Source organism: Urtica dioica, chromosome 7 (assembly GCF_054948205.1).
Source record: "Urtica dioica subsp. dioica isolate 48M chromosome 7, U.dioica_male_clone48M_v1_H2, whole genome shotgun sequence".
NCBI classification, from domain to species: Eukaryota; Viridiplantae; Streptophyta; class Magnoliopsida; order Rosales; family Urticaceae; genus Urtica; species Urtica dioica.
The window spans coordinates 36,896,955-36,915,823 of NC_142762.1; the positions used below are offsets into that span (position 1 = coordinate 36,896,955).

General features: G+C 30.7%; 1 protein-coding gene across 1 annotated transcript; it reads left to right on the top strand.

Moving 5' to 3' along the window:
• The first annotated feature begins 2,447 nt into the window (after window positions 1-2,447).
• Window positions 2,448-3,425, top strand: LOC149391212 (uncharacterized). Its single transcript, XM_089618748.1, has one exon. It carries the CDS (start codon window positions 2,491-2,493, stop codon window positions 3,220-3,222), a length of 732 nt encoding a protein of 243 aa, XP_089474874.1. The 5' UTR covers window positions 2,448-2,490; the 3' UTR covers window positions 3,223-3,425.
• Window positions 3,426-18,869: the final 15,444 nt, after the last annotated feature.

An 18,869-nucleotide genomic window follows, 5' to 3' on the forward strand; every position in this document is an offset into this window, starting at 1 on the left:
TGAGCCGAAAGAAACTATGCCGATTTAAATACAAAGTCATTACACACTAATAAAAGAACATCAACATTTTATTCACAAGACAACAATAAAAAAAACATGTGTCTAAAATCATATAAATGGTTGTTTTCAGGGGCTTTCCATTACGTTGATCTTGCCGTGTTTCTTCAATGAGATCATGTTAAAACTTAAAACCAATCCGTAAAACTTGGTTATAATTATAAGGGATGGAATTGTGGCTCATCAGTTTAACCAATTCCAAAAATAAAGTATATGTTTAACCTCACAAGAAGTTATTATGTCATGCAAAAATAACTGTGAGCGTGGCTTTCATAGTCACGACACTCCCCACATCACGTGTTTTTAATTTTTTTTTTTTTTGTTTTTTTTGTTGTTGTTGTTTGTGTGTGTCCGAAGAAAGAAAAAGGAACAACAAAATTGAGAGAAAATCAAATATGAAAAAAGAAAACTGAGAATTTGTAATAATTTATTAGTAGAACTACACTCTAAAATATATAAGGTATGAGGTTTATATGGTCCGAGCTTCGGTATAAATTTTTGTTTTTAATATTTTATTCCAAAATTTTGAAAACTACCGATGCTATATATTTGTGCAAAAATATTATATGTAATCCACAAGTATTCGACTCGAGACATCTGGAATCACAAATGACTAAAGAATAAATTGTGATTATTACTTTAATAGTGTAAAATATACTATAAAAATACTACACAGACTAGAATTATTATAATTATTATTATTAAATTTTTAAGTTGACCATTAACTTATGCTGTGCTAGACTCTACTTGCTTGAGTAATTTCTTTGAATGCATGATTGCTGCAAATTTTTATGCAACACGAACTTCTATTTTCACAAAAACGAAAGAAGAAGACAAATTTGGAAATAATAGAAGGAAACTATAAAGCGCCACAAAACAAATGAAAGAAAAGAACATGACCCTATCTTAATTTGTTCTTTTTCAACGGTGACCTCTCTTCGTCATCATGTTAGCAAAACAGTACCTCTAGATGAATCCAAAACACCATTATAGTTTACTACAATTATTTGGACATGGAACAATATATACTAAGAAAAATAACAGTGGTGATTATATAATAATAATGATATAATATGTATTTTGTCATGAGTTAATTTATTGCACGATCTAATAAATGACATTCAAGTGTAATGGTTGGGTAGTAGATATTCGTACATTACGGGGCTGCTTCTAGATTTTTTTTTTCACAATATAATTGGGCCCCATGGTGAAAAATATGTAAGAAGATAAAAACTATTTACCTTTTCTGAACGAAGACGCAAAATATTGCATGGAGAGTTATACAAAATATCTTGTATTTTCAAACTTTCAATAGAAATCTTCGTTCCTTTTTATTCTAAAAAACAGTACACATAATAAAAGTAAAATTAAAACGGTAAACAATTAAAAAGAATGAGTAAAATAAAACCGTATATAATAAAAATAGAGTGAAAATGGATAATTATGAAATAAGAATAGTTAAGAAGTTATTTATCAAATTAACTTTGGAAACAAGGTACGAGAGATAACTTTCTTTTTTTTTTAATTAATTTAAACCTTATATATCCTCATTGGCTGAGTAATTAAGTTGGAAATGTGCAAGTGAGAGCAAGAGGTGTGATTTAAATGATCGTATTGAAAATGGACCAGAATCCACAATAGCTTCTCAAACATGGCTTTATCTCCACCACCAATGCAATTACATTGTGTCCCAAGTCCTAGTGCATAGGCCATCAATGCAATGGGGTCAACATTTGATAATTAATCTTATCTTTTTTTTATTCATAACGCCAAAATGAATAAAAACAACATGTTTCCCCTTCAATAATTGTCAATTTAAAGAGCACAGAAAAGAAATAGGGGGGCTCCTTTATTAGTGAGATGACTACAAGAACTTGCCATATAAGTTAGTGTTTCTCAACCATATTATTAAATAATTATCATCATATTAATTAATTTGATTTTCGTAGAGTACGTCTTCGATAAAATATATAGACATTAGCTGTTACTGCTGCTGACCCGGTCACTAATTTACTGAGTATGACTTGTTGTATTTAATATTTATAACAATAAAGTTAATTTTAATATTTACTCGATCCTAGATTAGCACACATTTTCCCTTTACATGAAAGCGAAACACAAAAATCATTACAATTTGTCTTTAAAAAAAAAACCCAAAATCCAAATAAAATAGATCTTGACAAATAAAATAAAGCTGACACGCACTCGAGATTTAGTTATAAAATAAAATAAAAGCTAAAAACTGATGAGAGGGACATAGAGAACAAAATAAATAAATAAAAATCGTTTTTCTCTATTTCTACTATACTCTACACGTATATAATAAAAACAGCAATACCGTAAGTTCTACAATACACAAAAATAAAAAATAAATAAATAAATAACAAAAAGTGTAGCACCACTAATCCACTACATGACTAGGTTATATAAATCATGGATTTCTCACACCAAGAAAACACTCACAAAAACTCTCCCCAAATCCCCAATAAAGATCCTGATCATCAAAACCCAGAAATTCACAACAACATTATTCATCAACGAGCCATGAAACAGCACTCGTGCAGAATCAGAACCCCATCTTTCTCTTCATCCTCGTCTCTCTCCTCCTCATCCTCGATATCGTCAAACGACTACGTCATCAACTATTCCCCGTTGACCACCCCAGCCTCAACTCCGGGGAGATTCTCCGGCGGCGTTCCGTTCTCCTGGGAACACTTGCCCGGAATCCCCAAAAAACAGCTCTCCAAGAAAATCAACAAATCCACCAAGACGAATAATCTCCTCCCACTAATGCCTCCACCAACAACAATATTAACGAGCCTCGATCACCACAAGAAGAGCTCGAGTTTCAGTTACAGGACCCACAGCGATCATCACAGCTTCGCCGAGACCGACGACCCGTTCTTCGCCGCCCTAGTCGAGTGCTCCAAAGACGAAGATCGAGAAGATTCCGAAAATAATAATAGCAAGAGCTTTGGCAACGCCAAGTTCTGGAGCATTGCGTCGGCGAAAGTTGTGTCGAGAAGCTTGAGCGACAGGTTCGTCGGCTTCGCCGGAGTTTACTCTTCTTGCAAGCGGACTTGCGGCGTCGCCGAGTCGATCAGGCATCTTCCGGCGAGGTCAGCCAGAGGCTCTTACGATCTACTTAACCAACGATCTCGTTGATTGATTATTAGAGGCCTCAATTATATTGGGATCAGATATATATCTATTTGCTCTTGAAAATGTACGTACGTACTTAATTCCTCTATTGCTGTTCGCCAGTTGAGATTACAAAAGGTGATAATTAATCTGTAATTAATATTTAAAACTTACGTGATTTTTGTTCTCTTAATATTATGTGCTGTTAAGAGAGCTTAATTATTATTGCCGGCTTAATTAAATGTCACAATCATAGAGAAGACCCCCTGCTATGAGTTTTTTTTTTATTTTCCATATGTGATTTATTGTATAGTGACCTAAGATTGAAAAATATTTATAAATTTTTTTTTATAATTAATTATCATAATCAGTGAACTGTTAATGTTCGATTTGATATTTATTATTTCATTTTTTTTTAACAATTTTGTGGTACGAATAAACGTTCTCCGCTGTTATACATGTGGTGTGGTTTGTGTGTATATATATATGAGTGATTGTTACGTATATAAGCCATGTGACAAATAAAGGGTGTTTTGGAGGACCACTAGTAAGCCACTAATTGATCAAAAGATGATACGAATTATCATTTAGGCCGACTTTGTAATGTTCTTTTATGGTCCCAATTTCCCTATGGGTACGCAGATAGTTTTTCACTTCATAACAAAATTAATATACATATTGGTGGGTAATGGTTGTTGAGCTACCATATGCGTTTTATATTCGATCTGAGTATATATCTGACATATTTATTTTGCATATTTTTACAATGATTCATAAACTTGATAACGGACAGACTAGGAACATAGATAACCTTAACCAAGCTAAAAAATCAACTGCATGATAATTAAAAACAAATTAATAAGTAAGACATTTCGCATAGCTCACAAAAACGAATTCTTTCTAAGAAATCCGTTCTCCATAAATTTTCTTTTTAATTTTTCCAAAAACAGATTTTCAGTACATATTTTTCCAACATTTATTTCCATGGTTTGTTTCACCTAACTATGTCATCTCATATGCCCCACTGAACTATTTTTTTCCTCAGTAGTCCTGAGTGTAAACAAAAACACTGCGCTATTTTTCCTTGCTCCGCATCTTTTGATAAATTTTCTAGAGCATTAGGATGGACTAGGAAGTATGAGCTATGAATATGTTTCTTTAAAAGGTAATAATAATCTAGGAGATCAGTAGTGACAGTGAGCCGTATAGTACATATTTTGAAGGGTTAATAGCGGCTAAAATATCTAATGTTTACTCAAAATTATTTTTATGTATTTTTTTTTTTTTTTTGCGTTGACAATAATACCTAGTGTTATTATGTTTTAGTTGCGCCGTGGGTACTTCATCCGTTAACTTAAATGGAAAAGCACGTGTCAGTCACATATTTAATGAAAAATTAATATTTTTTCTTAAAATTAGTTCAATATTAATTATATCATTTTATAATAAAAAAAAATCTTTGAATAATATTTTATACTTAATGTATACCCAAAATTTATTTTATTTTCTTCAAATTAATTATATTAGTCTATAATACAAAATATTAAATAATTATTTTTATAAAAACTAATAGTAATTATATTATTCTATAATACAATAATAAAATATTAATTATCATAATTTCTTTTAGGCTATCCCTATAAAAGAAAGGCCATCCCTCGCTTGCTTTGTTTCAAAACGGCCACAATTTTATTAAATTCAACATTTTAAATTTTTTTGCATTATAATATAATGTAATATAAATTTATTTAGTGTTTTTAAAAATCAATAACTTTGTATCTTAATTAGGAGAATGGTTTTTTTTTAATTTTTAGATTATAAAATGATACATTTAATGTTTAATTAATTTTAAGAAAAAATATTAATTTTCATTGAACTTGAAGCTATAATGTGTTTTCCCATTCAAGTTAATGGAGGAAATACGTACGGCACAACTAAAACTTAACATTAATTATTTTTGTCGTCATTAACCCTATTTTTAACTTGGAATATATTGTCCACACGTGGGTGTGGCAGCTAGACAACTTCGCTTTTTCTTTTCTCTTAGGCGAAATGTCTCTCAGCTCGAATACATGATCTTAAACCTGCAGCATAAGCGTTTTAGTTTGTCGTCAAGGTGGGACTGTAGTTAACCTCTAGTTAATAGTTTCTACTTTAGATTAAACTTAATCTTTTATATCTTCATGTGTCATGTCTTCTTCCATCTAAAATATCGACTAAATTTTTTAAGTGTATAATACACACACAAACATAAGAGTAAAAAGTCATTGGTACATATAAACATGACTTCAATGTATGGGGGTGTCAAGTTTTAACTCATCACTAAAAATATTACTTTTGTATTTTTAGGTAAAGCATAAAGATAGATAACAATTTAGGTAAATAATTTAAGATTAGTGCCCTTTGATCTTCGTCTTTGATACCAACATCGATGTTTTCCAGATCGATAACGATGCGATTGAATTTTTTCATATTGTCGTTGAACAATTCGTCTGCGTTCATCTTGAATCGAAGAGCTTTCCTTTGAGGTAAATTCACTATTTTTCATGTACAAGCTTTCTATTTTCTTGCAAACATTTGTGGTGGTTCTCTATTTGGCTACTTTGCAAAGAACTCGATCATCGAGGTGAAGAATCACTCCGCTCAAGAGTAATCGTCGCCAATAGTTTATCTTTTCCTTTGAGTGTCGTTGTCACCTTCAAATGTACCACAATCGCTCGCGTCCTTTAGTACTAAAGATTGAAATCCCATTTCCATCGAACGTGTCTAGGTCACTCTTTGTAATGCCCATTTTTGAATTGAGAAATATGAGGCTCTGATACCAATAGTTACAGAATTCAAGTCGAGTTCTTCAGAATCGTCTTTATAGCAAGATATGCAGGCATGCACAACTCAGACACAAAATATAAGATATATTCAAGTTTGATCAAATCGATATACGTTCTGACTGGGGAGAGAGTTGACTTCTTCTTCTTCTTCTTCTTCTTCTTCTTCTTCTTCTTCTTCTTCTTCTTCTTCTTCTTCTTCTTCTTCTTCTTCGCTACGTCAATCTTGTGTTACATTTTCTTGATCATTAGCGTTTTGGAGGGATTCTTACAAATCAAGATCTATTTTTCCATTGAGCAAGTCTAACTATTTTTTTCTCTCAGCTCTCTAGTACAAAAACTGGGAGATATATCATTTTACACGCAAGGATATATAATAGGGAGTACTCCAATATATGAAAATTTGGTATATTTTTCTCATTATCCAATATAAGTTATTTATTCCAAAAATATGATAATAAATTTCATTAAAAATAGTTTTTTAACGACATTATATCATTAAATAACTGTTTTAATGATATTTCTTGACATACTTTTGAAATAAATGGTAGATAATAGAACGAAAAAAAAAACATTATTAAACCGTCACTTTTAGAATTATCCCAATCATGGTTTGAAATTCCGGGGAAACCAGACGGAAACCAGTCCGAAAACCGTTTTTTTCAAAGTCCCGGTACCGGTATGTACAAAACCGTTCACTTTCCGTTTTTTCTTGAATTCCGGGGAAACCGTCCACTTTCCGACAGTCTTTAGGCAATTTTTACGCATACCGACGGAAACTTACCGGTAAGTGGTCAAATACCGGTCAAATACCGATAATTCTTAAAATCTAATGATATTTAGTGTTTTTCACGAAATTTATCGTTAGTTTTTGATGATTTAGTTCAAATTATTTCTTTTATATTGAATTTGAACTATGGTATTTAGTTAATTGTGTTGAATTTTATCATTTTGGTTTGTACTATTGAACTTTATCATTTTGGTTTATACTATTGAACTTTGTATTTGTAATTTGGTAATGTATTGAAATATTATACACTATTTTTAATTGTATGAATTTTATCCTACGTACTATGTATGTTTTTTGTATATTTTTTTCTGGATTCCTCTCGGTAAATACGGTATTTGACGGTATTCTTCAACGGTAACGGTAAGTTCAACGGTACCGGTTTCTCTTTTTTTTCCTGCTTTCTCCGATATTCCTTTACGGTACCAGCGGTTACCAGTAAATTCTGAACCTCGGAACGGTAACGGTAACGGTATTTAAATCCTTGATCCCAATACAATACTCACTTACACCAATACTAAACTAATTATCGAGTAAAAACAAAACCAACAAACGGACAACTCTATTAATTACTCTAGAGTTGCAAAACCACAGTAGTGAATAGTGAATACAAGTATATTCATGAACAACACTTTTATAATTGTAATTGGATTATTTTTGTGACTCTCTTCTTTTTTGTAAGAAGTTTTGAATATTTCTGAGTTTTATGAGAAATTTATATATTCATCAATTGCAAAAATGTGAAATAAATTTAAGGAGATATAAAGTAATAAGTTAGGAGCACCCTTTTAAAAAAAAATAATAATAAAATTGAGAGTAGGGACATGCACGTGACATACCAATCGGTGACATAAATATACTTGCATATATATATTTTACACATTAGATTGTTTGGTGCAAACATATAATTAATATTTTCTTTGGTGTCTGTCTGCTATATACGAGTATGACTAAGTATAAAATAAATAAATAGATTTTTGGTCTAAAATATATATATATATTTTTTTTTAATTCATTTTTGGTCTAAAATATGAAAATATATTTTTGCTAGCATTGACTCACCTTCCGATGCCTTTGGCGCATCTTTTTGTTGTAGTTGGAATTTTATCTTATTTTTGCTTATTTCACGCATGAGACTTAATGAGTATTAATTTTGACTTTATGAAAATAGGCCCTTTTAGCGAGACGGTGCATTTAATGAAAGAGCAACCACTAAGAGACAATAATATATATTTTCTCAAACAACCCCATCTAAATCTAAAAACTAAAAAGTAGCACGCGTTTGGTGAACTATTGCTATTGAAGAAGAGCATTAAATGAGTGTAACCTCAGCTGATATGTATATATTTAGTCAACATTTCTAACCTTCAAAGTTGAAACGACTAGTACTGGCATGAGTAGATCTTATACCAAATACGTTCTCTAAAATTAAACAATTTTTTTTTTTACTGTTATAATAATAATTTTTTGTGGAAAGAGATATTTATTTGTAAGGAAAAAAAAATCTGGCCACAAGATAAACATTGCTAGTCAATATATTATTTTTAAGTTCATCATAATTGACGTGACCGAATCTTCTATATTGTAATTCGTATCGGAAAGTCATGGCCACGAGTATGGCCCACCAAGAAGACACATCCTCTACGGTCGATATTATCTTACATTTATGCAACTCATTTTTGTGCTTACAGATTTTCAATTTTTCTATATAGAAAATCCTTATGTAAATTACTAAAATAAAAAGTGGAAATCGCATATAATGGTCATGTTTTTTAAACTAATTGTATGTCAAAAATAATTATCGTGAAAATAATATTGTAAGCAATATTTTTTTTCTTAATATGTATACTTTTTTAATTTATTTACTGTTTTGAGATTTATTTAACTTTATTTACTACTTGCAGTTTCATTAATTAAAAATATAATCTCAAATAATTGGTTACAGTTTAAAAAGATTCAAAAGAACCTCTATTGAGATATTACAGTTTAAAAATACTTTTTGTAATTTTTTCAACGAAGATGACTCTTTCTTTGTATTTTATGTCGTTATTCTGTTAATAATTAAATTGTTAGTGTTTACTCAATTCATTGTGTTTAAATTTAAAATTCAATAGTGTTTGAATTATAAAAATAATTTTTTGAATTTTAAAAAGAAATGAAACAACTAATTAATTATGAAAATAAAAAAGATTTTAAGATTTTTAACCAAGAATATGAGTTTTTTTTAAGCAAACTAGGAAATATTTGACATTTTAACAAAATATTGGCATTTTAGATTTAAAAATTGAGATCATAATTAATTTAAATTGATTTTATTATTAATTTTTATCACATATTTAGTTTTTATTTTATATGGTTAAATCATTTCCAAATCGTATTTCTCTATATTGTTTTTACATTCTTTGTGTTTTTTCATATATTATATATTTTTATTTTGATAGAGTATGAAGAATCTAAATAAGAACGTTTTTACGAAATAATTATACATTAGGTTGTAATTTTTATTCTTTTGATAACAATATCAGTAATGCCTTTTCATTAGAAAAATGTATAATATCTAAAATTACAAACATCAAATTCATATTTTAACAGAGAAAGAAGAAACTTCAAGACATAAATGATTCAAAACCAGCATCTAACAATTTCCTGTCATGTTTTATGCTTTCGTCAAATGAGCTAATATAGGATGACACTAACATTATAGAAATTTTATGAATGGTATTGAATGTTAATGTATGAACCAAAATACTTTAAGACCACTGATCATGAAAAAAAAAATTCGAGTATTTGTAGCGCCAAAACTCTAACTGATACATTGAAACTGGAAAGATGATTACAACATCTTAAGGACAAAAAATAAAAAGGGTACTTAAGTTAAATGACCTCCCAAAAATAAGCAATTTTTTTTAGCTCACATTTCGTTAATATATTGTAAATAGCAAGTGTCATTTATTTACAGCAGACGAAATGACGCATATGTCCAACAGTTTCCCGCCCAAGAAATATATTCATTTAATTAAAAAAATAAATCAGATTTCGGTATTAAACCAAATTTCCTGGCGCGGATTTCGAGGGATATTCATTTAAACCAAATTAAAACCACCACAAGTAACCGAACGAAACACAATCCAAAAGGAAAAAAAAAATGCAGAAATAATTGGCTGCGATCACTCTCTCCACAACCCACCCTCCCCTCCGAAGCCACCACACCACTCCATCAACACCCTCCTCCTTCTCTCTCCGCCTCCTCGCCGCCGCCATCCTCGCCGACGACGATGACGAAGACGACGGAGAAGAACAAATCTCCGACGAAGGAGAGAGTTGCGCGTACTCGCAGCCGATCATGGTCCTGGATGTGATCTGGAACCTCGCTTTCGTCCTCTTCTCGTTCTTCGTGCTCTTCTCGACGTTCCACGAGAAGAATGGGCGCCGACTTGGAACTTCGCGAGGGCCCGTCCGTCGTCCACGCTGAGAGGCAGATCTACGACGAAGAACAGCCTCGTCGCTGGGAAAAACTCCGGCGCCTCTCACTTCGTCCTCCTTTCCGCGATCTGCGTCCAAAGGTCCCGATCGGAATCATGGACTCCGCGAAGAACAGTTTTTTTTTTTTTTTTTTTTTTGGTTGTTGCTCACATTTTGATTTAAGCTTTGGTTTAGGTTGGCTTGGCTTGGGATAAATGTTGGATTATAGTGACAGTGTTGTTGTTGGATTACAGTTACAGTATGTTCGTGTAAATAGAAAACATATTTACAGTATATTTGTGTAAATACGAAGCATATTTATAGTATATTCATTGTAAATACAAAGCATATTTACAGTATATTCACTATAAATACAAAGCATATTTACAGTATATTCGTGTAAACAAACTGAAAAAAATTCTGGAAATATTTTGGGTACGAAAATTCTGGAAATTATGAATATATGAAAGACAAAATAATATCAATAAATGAAGAATATATTTACAGATTTTATCCATATAAATTGCCACGAAAATAGATACTAATTACCTAAAGTCAACGCTAAAAACTTCCAAATACATAACAATAAATGGGCTATTAACTTTCAAAATCTGCATGAAATTTCAAATTTCAAATTTGAAAACTTCCTTATTCGGTTTCATTATTTGATTCGAAATTTGAAAAAAAAAACTGCCTAATTAAAAAAATCTGCGAATTAAATAAGGGCAAAAGTGTAAACCTAATTTAATTAATAAGCTGCCACGTAAGCAATATGGCTATTTACAGGAAATTAACGAAAGATTGGCTAAAAAAATTGCTAGTGTTTAAGATGGCTACGCAGCCAATTATTTGAAATAAAAACCACAATAAAAATGTGGATACTAAAAACCAAGATCAAACTAAGAGCCAACCACAATATTCTAAAGGGCATAATATAAATAAATAAATAAATGAAAAGAAATTTATAAGCAACTAACCCACATCAAACTTAATTTTTCTCTAAATAATCAACGTTTGGTTAGTTATAGTTAATTAGGCACTGAGTTTATTAATAACAATTAATTATGCAAACTTAAAGTTTCTAAACGGTTATATAAATATAGAACCCTAAAGACAACAACAAAATAAAACACAACTCATATTTCCCATTCCAAACACTCAAACAACCTCCACCAACGAATATGCAACCACACGACTTCTTCTATGCCAAGCTCATTTGTGAAAAAAATTCCGTTAAAATGAAGCATGTAGTCGATATTGATGATGCTGCAAAGACGAAGATACTTTCACTGTCACATTTCGATCCCCGAGATCTAATCAGACACTAGTACAAAGTGAAGCTTCAGACACGACAAGTTTCAGACGCGACTTGTCGCGTCTAAATAGACGCTACTTTTGGTACTACAGACGCGATTTGTCGCGTCTGATAACTAATTTCACTAAAAATTTTAGCGCGATGTTTATCCCGCTTTTTATTAATTTTATTTTGGTTACAGACGCGACATGTCGCGGCAGGCTTAAAATCTGAGTATGAGACGCGAGAAGTCGCGTCTGTCGGTAAACAAAAAATATATAAATAGACACGATTGATTATGTAAAAATCGGGTGAAATAATTTTGGAATTTTTGCCTCTATATTTTTTGTCGCAAAGGTAATAGACGCGACATGTCGCGTCTGTATGATAACTCAACTGAATACCTAAACTTTGGTAGAAATATTGAGAAAATTTTGCGTCTATATTTATTTGTCGCTAAAGATAGAGACGCGAGAAGTCGCGTCTGTAGGGTAAAGAAGAAATATATAAAAAGATTTCGATACCCAGTTTTAAATTAACCAGACTTCTCTCCCACGATTTCCACTCCCTCGATCAACTCCTTTCGATCGATCCGTGCGCGAGCCAGTTTCCCAGAAATTGATGGCCGTCTCTGTCCCGCCTTGGTTCTCTCGACCATTCTCTCTACCACACACAACCACAGACCACAACAACATCACCGACTCATAATCTTCTTCTCCTACCATCTTCTTCTTCCTCCCGCGCGCGGCCATAAACCCCCAAGACCCGTCTCAAGGCCGTCTCTGTCCCGCCTTGGTTCTCTCGACCCTTCTCTCTACCACACACAACCACAGACCACAACAACATCACCGACTCATGATCTTCTTCTCCTACCATCTTCTTCTTCCTCCCGCTCGCGGCCATAAACCCCCAAGACCCGTCTCAAGCTTGCGCGCGCTCCAGCTGAGAACAAGAAAATCGCTGCGAGCTAGAGGACGGTGGACCGAGGAAAGTCACCGGAGAAGAAAGAGTGGACATCGGTGAAGCTTTAAGAGATAAGAATTGCGTTCAATTTCCTCAATTGGTCTCTGAAATTCCTTCAAGATTTTCTAGGGTTTGAAACCCCTTTCTTGATGAATTTTGGTTGCTGAAATCTCTGTTTTGCCATGAGTTTTGGATTGAGACTCTGGATTCCTTCACTGTCACTCTCTCAGGTCCAGCGATTCCCAAAAATCCAAATTATCTCTGCCCCGCGCGATTTCGGTCGCCGCTCCGCGCTCCTCGATGTGATCTCTCCTTCTATCTGTGTTGAATTGGGGAATTCCGTTTACGTAATTTATCGAATTTCCTTTACATAATTTGCAATGGGTAATGGGTCAATCTTATCTGTGGTATTTTAGAGACAGAGTGTGAATTGGAGATTTTGTCGTGGTGGTCTCTCTGATATGATATCATATGATTTCAATGGGCTTTTTTTCTTTCTTGGGTCTGCAATTTTTTCGTCTTTTTTTTTTTGAAAATCTTATTTCTTATTCGTATTTCATACTAGGAGATGATTGATCCAATTCAACTTAGACAGTGAGACTTCAAGATGCCAACCTAAACATAAGAGGGCAATGGAGAACACGGGTTAAAGTACGTAGTTGCTAAAGCTTGATAACGGACTTCAAAGATGAAACTTTAAGCTGGTAAAGGTCAAGATGAAGAGAATGAGCTCCTCCCTCCTAGACTTAAACAGTCTTTCGAGGCTGAGCGTCAACCATGAAAAAAAAAACTCTTTATCTTAAGGAGAGAAACCTTCATTCGGAAAGGTTTGTTAAATGTCATTGAATAACCCTTAGAAGAGAGAGAAAAGAAGAGTAATATTGTGTTCAATTTTTAATTTATGTTTAACTGAAACATACTCTCTAAAAAAATACGGCCTTTTGTAAAATAAGCATTTCCCAAAATTTTCCCTATATATTGGTTTGTTAAATGTCATGTAAAGTTTATGAAATTTTCCAAATCTTTCTTTTTCTTCATTGATTCATGAAAGTAATAAATGTTGGTTTGAGGTCCTCTCTTAATTATTGATAGATCCTATTCTGCAAACTTTCCCTTTGTTGCACATACTGAAAGCTACAAAACATGCATTTATGTGGAGGGGCTATATATATATATATATATATATATATATCATTTTGAAAATAAAATAAGGACATTAGAAATAAAATTAGAAACTAATTTACTCTTTATACCCAAGAATAAACACGGTCCTACAAAAGTATAATTAGGTACGTACTCGGTGGTTTAATGCTTGTTGTTAAACATTTATGGTTCGATTGATCTTTAAATTAATTTGTCTATTCATTACCTAAAAAAAATTAATAATCAACTAAAAGCATCTTAGATTAAAAAGCCTAATAAAAAAACATATTAGAATATTTCTTTTAGTGTGAGATGTAGTACATTGGAGAAAAAAAATGATGTAAAAGTTACATTATATATGCCGTAAAAATTTGATATTACCGTTGGAGATACACGGGAGTATTATATAGTTCATAGTATCTCTGCAAAATTTTGTTTATTTGCCTAATTTTATACAAATGGAATCTATGGGAATTTATATATCGTCACACTAGGTAGTAAGCATATTCAATGTCAAATATATATATTTCTAAAATTTTAAAACGAGTAGGAATTTTCAGAAAAATATAAACAAAGCTATATCCATTATATTTATATGGAATACTTTAGGAAAGTAAAACATAACTAACAAACTCTATGCATAATATGATAGGTGTCCACTTTGAAATAGGTGACGTTTTTTTTTTGTCTTTATAAATAGGCAAGGTCTTGAGTGTTTATGTTTATAATACAATATCATTTGGTTAAGTGGGCATGAGCTAGTTATCATGATTATATATGAGTGGTATTATAAGATATGATTAAAAAGGATAAAGCATACGAGATTCCAAGTCAACACAAAAAGAGTAACCTTGGTAGCCCAATTGACTTTTTTGTTTGGTTCCTTTTCTTTTTTTTTTCTTGGTGGTAAATATTTATATAACTATATCATCATAGTGTAAACTTGACGGGGAACCATTTTCCTTCCTTCTCGTTTTCGAAACCACAAGTAATATAGCTACACAAAAGAATTAAAAAAAATGAGGATTTCATTATGTTTAAAAACCTAATTTCTCGAGCCATAAACTTTCTGGTTGGTGCTCCAAATTGATACTTGTTTAGCTGTTTTTATAAGCTTATTAACTTGATTTAATTTTTTATTTCTTTATAGTTTATTTTTCCTTTTATGTTTAGTCGGCAACTAAGTCAAGTCTAAGTCAAAGTAGCAACCAGAAGCTTACAAAAACAGCTTTTACAAATATCTTATCCTTTAACATTAATTTACAAATATAATATATAAAAAAAAACTTGAGCGTTGTTGAATCAATATAAAAAAAGGCACAAATGTCAAATTCAGAAGCGTAAATGAAACTTGCTTTCCTTTTAAGATAGTCACCATATGTATCTGTGTTTTTTAACCTTGTGAAATATCACACAATCGTAAATTCAAAGATTTTTAGCTGACTTTATAATAATATTTAAAAGTATACAGTCCATATATAGCTGGTCAGTCGACGATGATATAATTTAGTCATGTATTTTTTTTTAATTCCAGGTATATTGTTGGAAGTATCAAGCATCGTAGTCACTATGATTTGGATCAGCACAAATTCTGTAAAAAAAATCATTGACGTAGATTTATTTATTTATAGCACACGAATATGACAACTATGTAATTAATCAATATCATATTATTTACTTGATAAACAAGCTACATATTATATTATGGATCCAACTATATTTACATTTACATTTTGTCATTTAATCAACTTTTGGTAAATTTTTATAAATCATCATAAACTATTATTTACACGTATAAATTGACAGAAATACCCTATCCAACTTCCCACCAGCATCATTATATATTATTAATTAAATGACTATTAATTCATGCAGTTATTGATTGCGTCAATCGAGAAGAGAAAATTGCTTAACACGATAACCATTACTCGATTTCCCAATTCACAAAAAAAAAGGAAAGACCACTACAAGAGAGAGAGAAAAAAAAACAACCCATTTCAAATCTCTGTGAAATCGACGAAATAGGTAAATGTCGTATATTTCATATTTTCAGATTTCAAGTTGTTGTTCTTCGATTGGTTTCCGTTGATGATTTTGTAAATATATTTTTTTAAAAATTAAGATTTTCTGGCTCTGGCTTTGTTTTTTTTTTTTTGGCGATTTATGTTAGTATTCCTCAATATTAACAATTTGTGACTAAGGAAAAACTTTTTTTTTTGGGGTTTTATTGTTTTGCGATTTCGAAAAACTAGGGTTTTCTAAAATTCGATATGCATGCAAACTCGATCTGAAATTTTTTTGTTTGCAATTTTTGTAAATTAGAGAAAATTGTATGCGTGTGCGCATATTGTAAATTGTGATTGATTGTATATCTTGAACACTACCATAGACATATATTTTATTTACAATTATTTACACACCTTTCATTTTCTCGTGTACACAAACTGTTAATATAACGAGAAAAGTCGACCAGAAGAAACCAAAGAAATCACCGGTCAAAAATTACAGAAACACTTCAGTAGATATAAAGACATACTAATCACTAAATTTTGTGTCCCTACGTTTTGTAAACTTGTGGCGTTGTATTTACACAGTTTTTACTGCAAACTTACATATAGTTAACTCTAATTTATGATCATTTACTTTAAAATGATGTTTAAAATTTGTGTTATGTACAAAGTATTTACTGAAAACTTTTATATAATTAACCCTCATTTACTTTAAAATTACAAAATTTTTGGATGAACCTACCAATTATGTGAGAATTCAAATTGTGACTGTGATAAAAGGATTTGAATGGCTTAACTGCCTAATACACGTAATATACCAATATTCAATCAAATATTATATACCATTAAAAACTAAATCCATGTAATCCCATAACAAAATGCGAATCAATAGGAAATTATTCTTTAGATTGATTGCATAATTCAAGTATACAACTAAACTGCCGAAAATATTATTATCATTTACTGTCGAAAATTATAAAATTCAAATTCAAACAAAGCTGCCGTTAAATTAATTTACCAAAAACTTACTAAATGTTGGCCACTTAAAAAATGTCCAAGTTTATGTTTGCTATTTAATTAATTTTTTTGTTATATTATTGATCTATAATTCTGAGTTAAAATATAGAATATCTATAACATAAATAATAAAGAGAACCTTTCTCCCCACTTTCATCCCCAGGCCACCACGTGGTTTCGCCAGGCAGCGACACGTGGCGGCTTATTTTTTTATTATTTTTTATTTATTTCTTTTTTCGGAATATTTTTTTTATAATTTTTTTTCTAGAATAATTAATAGATTTTTTCAGAATATTTTTTGTTCAGAATAATATCAAATTAGTACACGTGGCGGTTTTATTTATTTATTTATTTATTTTTTCAGAATAATATCAAATTAGTAAAAAAAAATTATCATTAGGTAAATAAGTTCTTTAATTGCTCTTTTTTAGTGTTTTAACATAATTTTTTACTTTTTTTTGTTTTTTTATCTTTTTTTTTTTCATATTCCCAGATGGGTATTTTCTTTTACTAATTATAACGTTTTACTAAATATTAATATGTTGAAAAAATTAAGAAAACAAATTTAGACGAAATTTTTTTATAAAGTAAAATTTTAAAACAAATGGAAAACAAAAATTAATAAAAATAATAATTAAAAGAAAGATAAACCGGAAAATTGTTCGCTCAAGACGCATATCTTCAAATATAACTTCATTTTCTTCGATATCTCTCTGTACTTTTTTTTTCTCTTGAACTTGTAATCACTTTTTTATAATTTGGATATTGTAAAATCAATTATATTATAAAGATATAAATAGGAGACAATTTTTTTTTTTTTTTTTGTGGATTTTGAATATTGTAAATTCAATTATATTAAGAAGGTATATGTAGGAGAACAAAATACCATATTAACATTATAGAAAACCGTTGATATCTCAATATTTTACTATTACAAATTTTAACGTTATAAAACCAAATTGTTAACGATTTCAACGTTAAATGCACGCATAACCCTAAGAAACCGAATGAGCCTTATTTCCCCTATTTGTATTTATATTTGGCAATTTATTCACATTTTTTTAGAGCAATTTATCCAAATTTCTATAGCATTGATAATAAAGAGAACTTTTCTCCCACTTTCATCCAGAAGCTGCCACGTGGTTTCGTCAGGCGACGACACGTGGCGATTTTTTTTTTCTCATTCCTTTTTCTCACTCTCTCCACGCTTTTTTTACCCTTTTTTTTACTCCCTTTTTTCTTTCTCTCTCTCTTTTATCTTATCTCTCTTTCCAACGCGCACAAACGTGTATATTCAACTAGTAAGTTTATAATTCTGATCTGATATGGTACCGCATGCACATCATGAAAGCAAAAAACAGGAATCTCTCACTCCACTTACTTCTCTCTCCTACTTTGGTATTGCAATAACAATTCTGATATATTTATATGTAATAACCATAGAACACGTATAAAGAAGCCATTCATTCAGTACGAAAATATCACTATATATATCCAATTATTATTATTATTATTATTATTATTATTCAAGCGTAGAATCATGATAATAGTACTGTCACTCTGACTTTTACACGTTTCATATGAGAAGAATCAAATCAGATTGAAAATTTAAATGCGACTATGCTGTTTTTGGCTTCCAATTTCATTTCATTACGTATCAAAATTTAAGTACCGACAGTTCTGTCGGTGTAATTTCTGTGTGATATTGTATTTGTCACCTTGACTATTTGGAATTTAATGCTCAAAAATTCGTATATCTCTAACAACTAAGGTATTAATTTCTATAAGAATTTTATAATTTTAGTTCTTCGAACGTTGTTTTACACTAGACCAAGTATGGTAGCTTGAATTCCACTAAAAGGAAACATTTCTTTAACATTTTAAAAACATAAGAAAATAGTACATTTAAACGTTTGACATTGCTAAATACTTAACGTTAAATCTTAAGTAAATAATCGCTTTCAGACGTAAATTTCAGGGAAATAACCACTTTCAGATACCAAACGTTGGCTATTTATCTAAAATTTACATCTGAAAATGGTTATTTACCTAAAATTTGGCTATTTATAGCAATGTCAAATATTTAAATTAGTTATTTTCCTAATTTTTTATTTTAAAAAATAGTAAGATGGTTAGTTTTTAATTTTAATAAGTACAATTTTACTTAACTA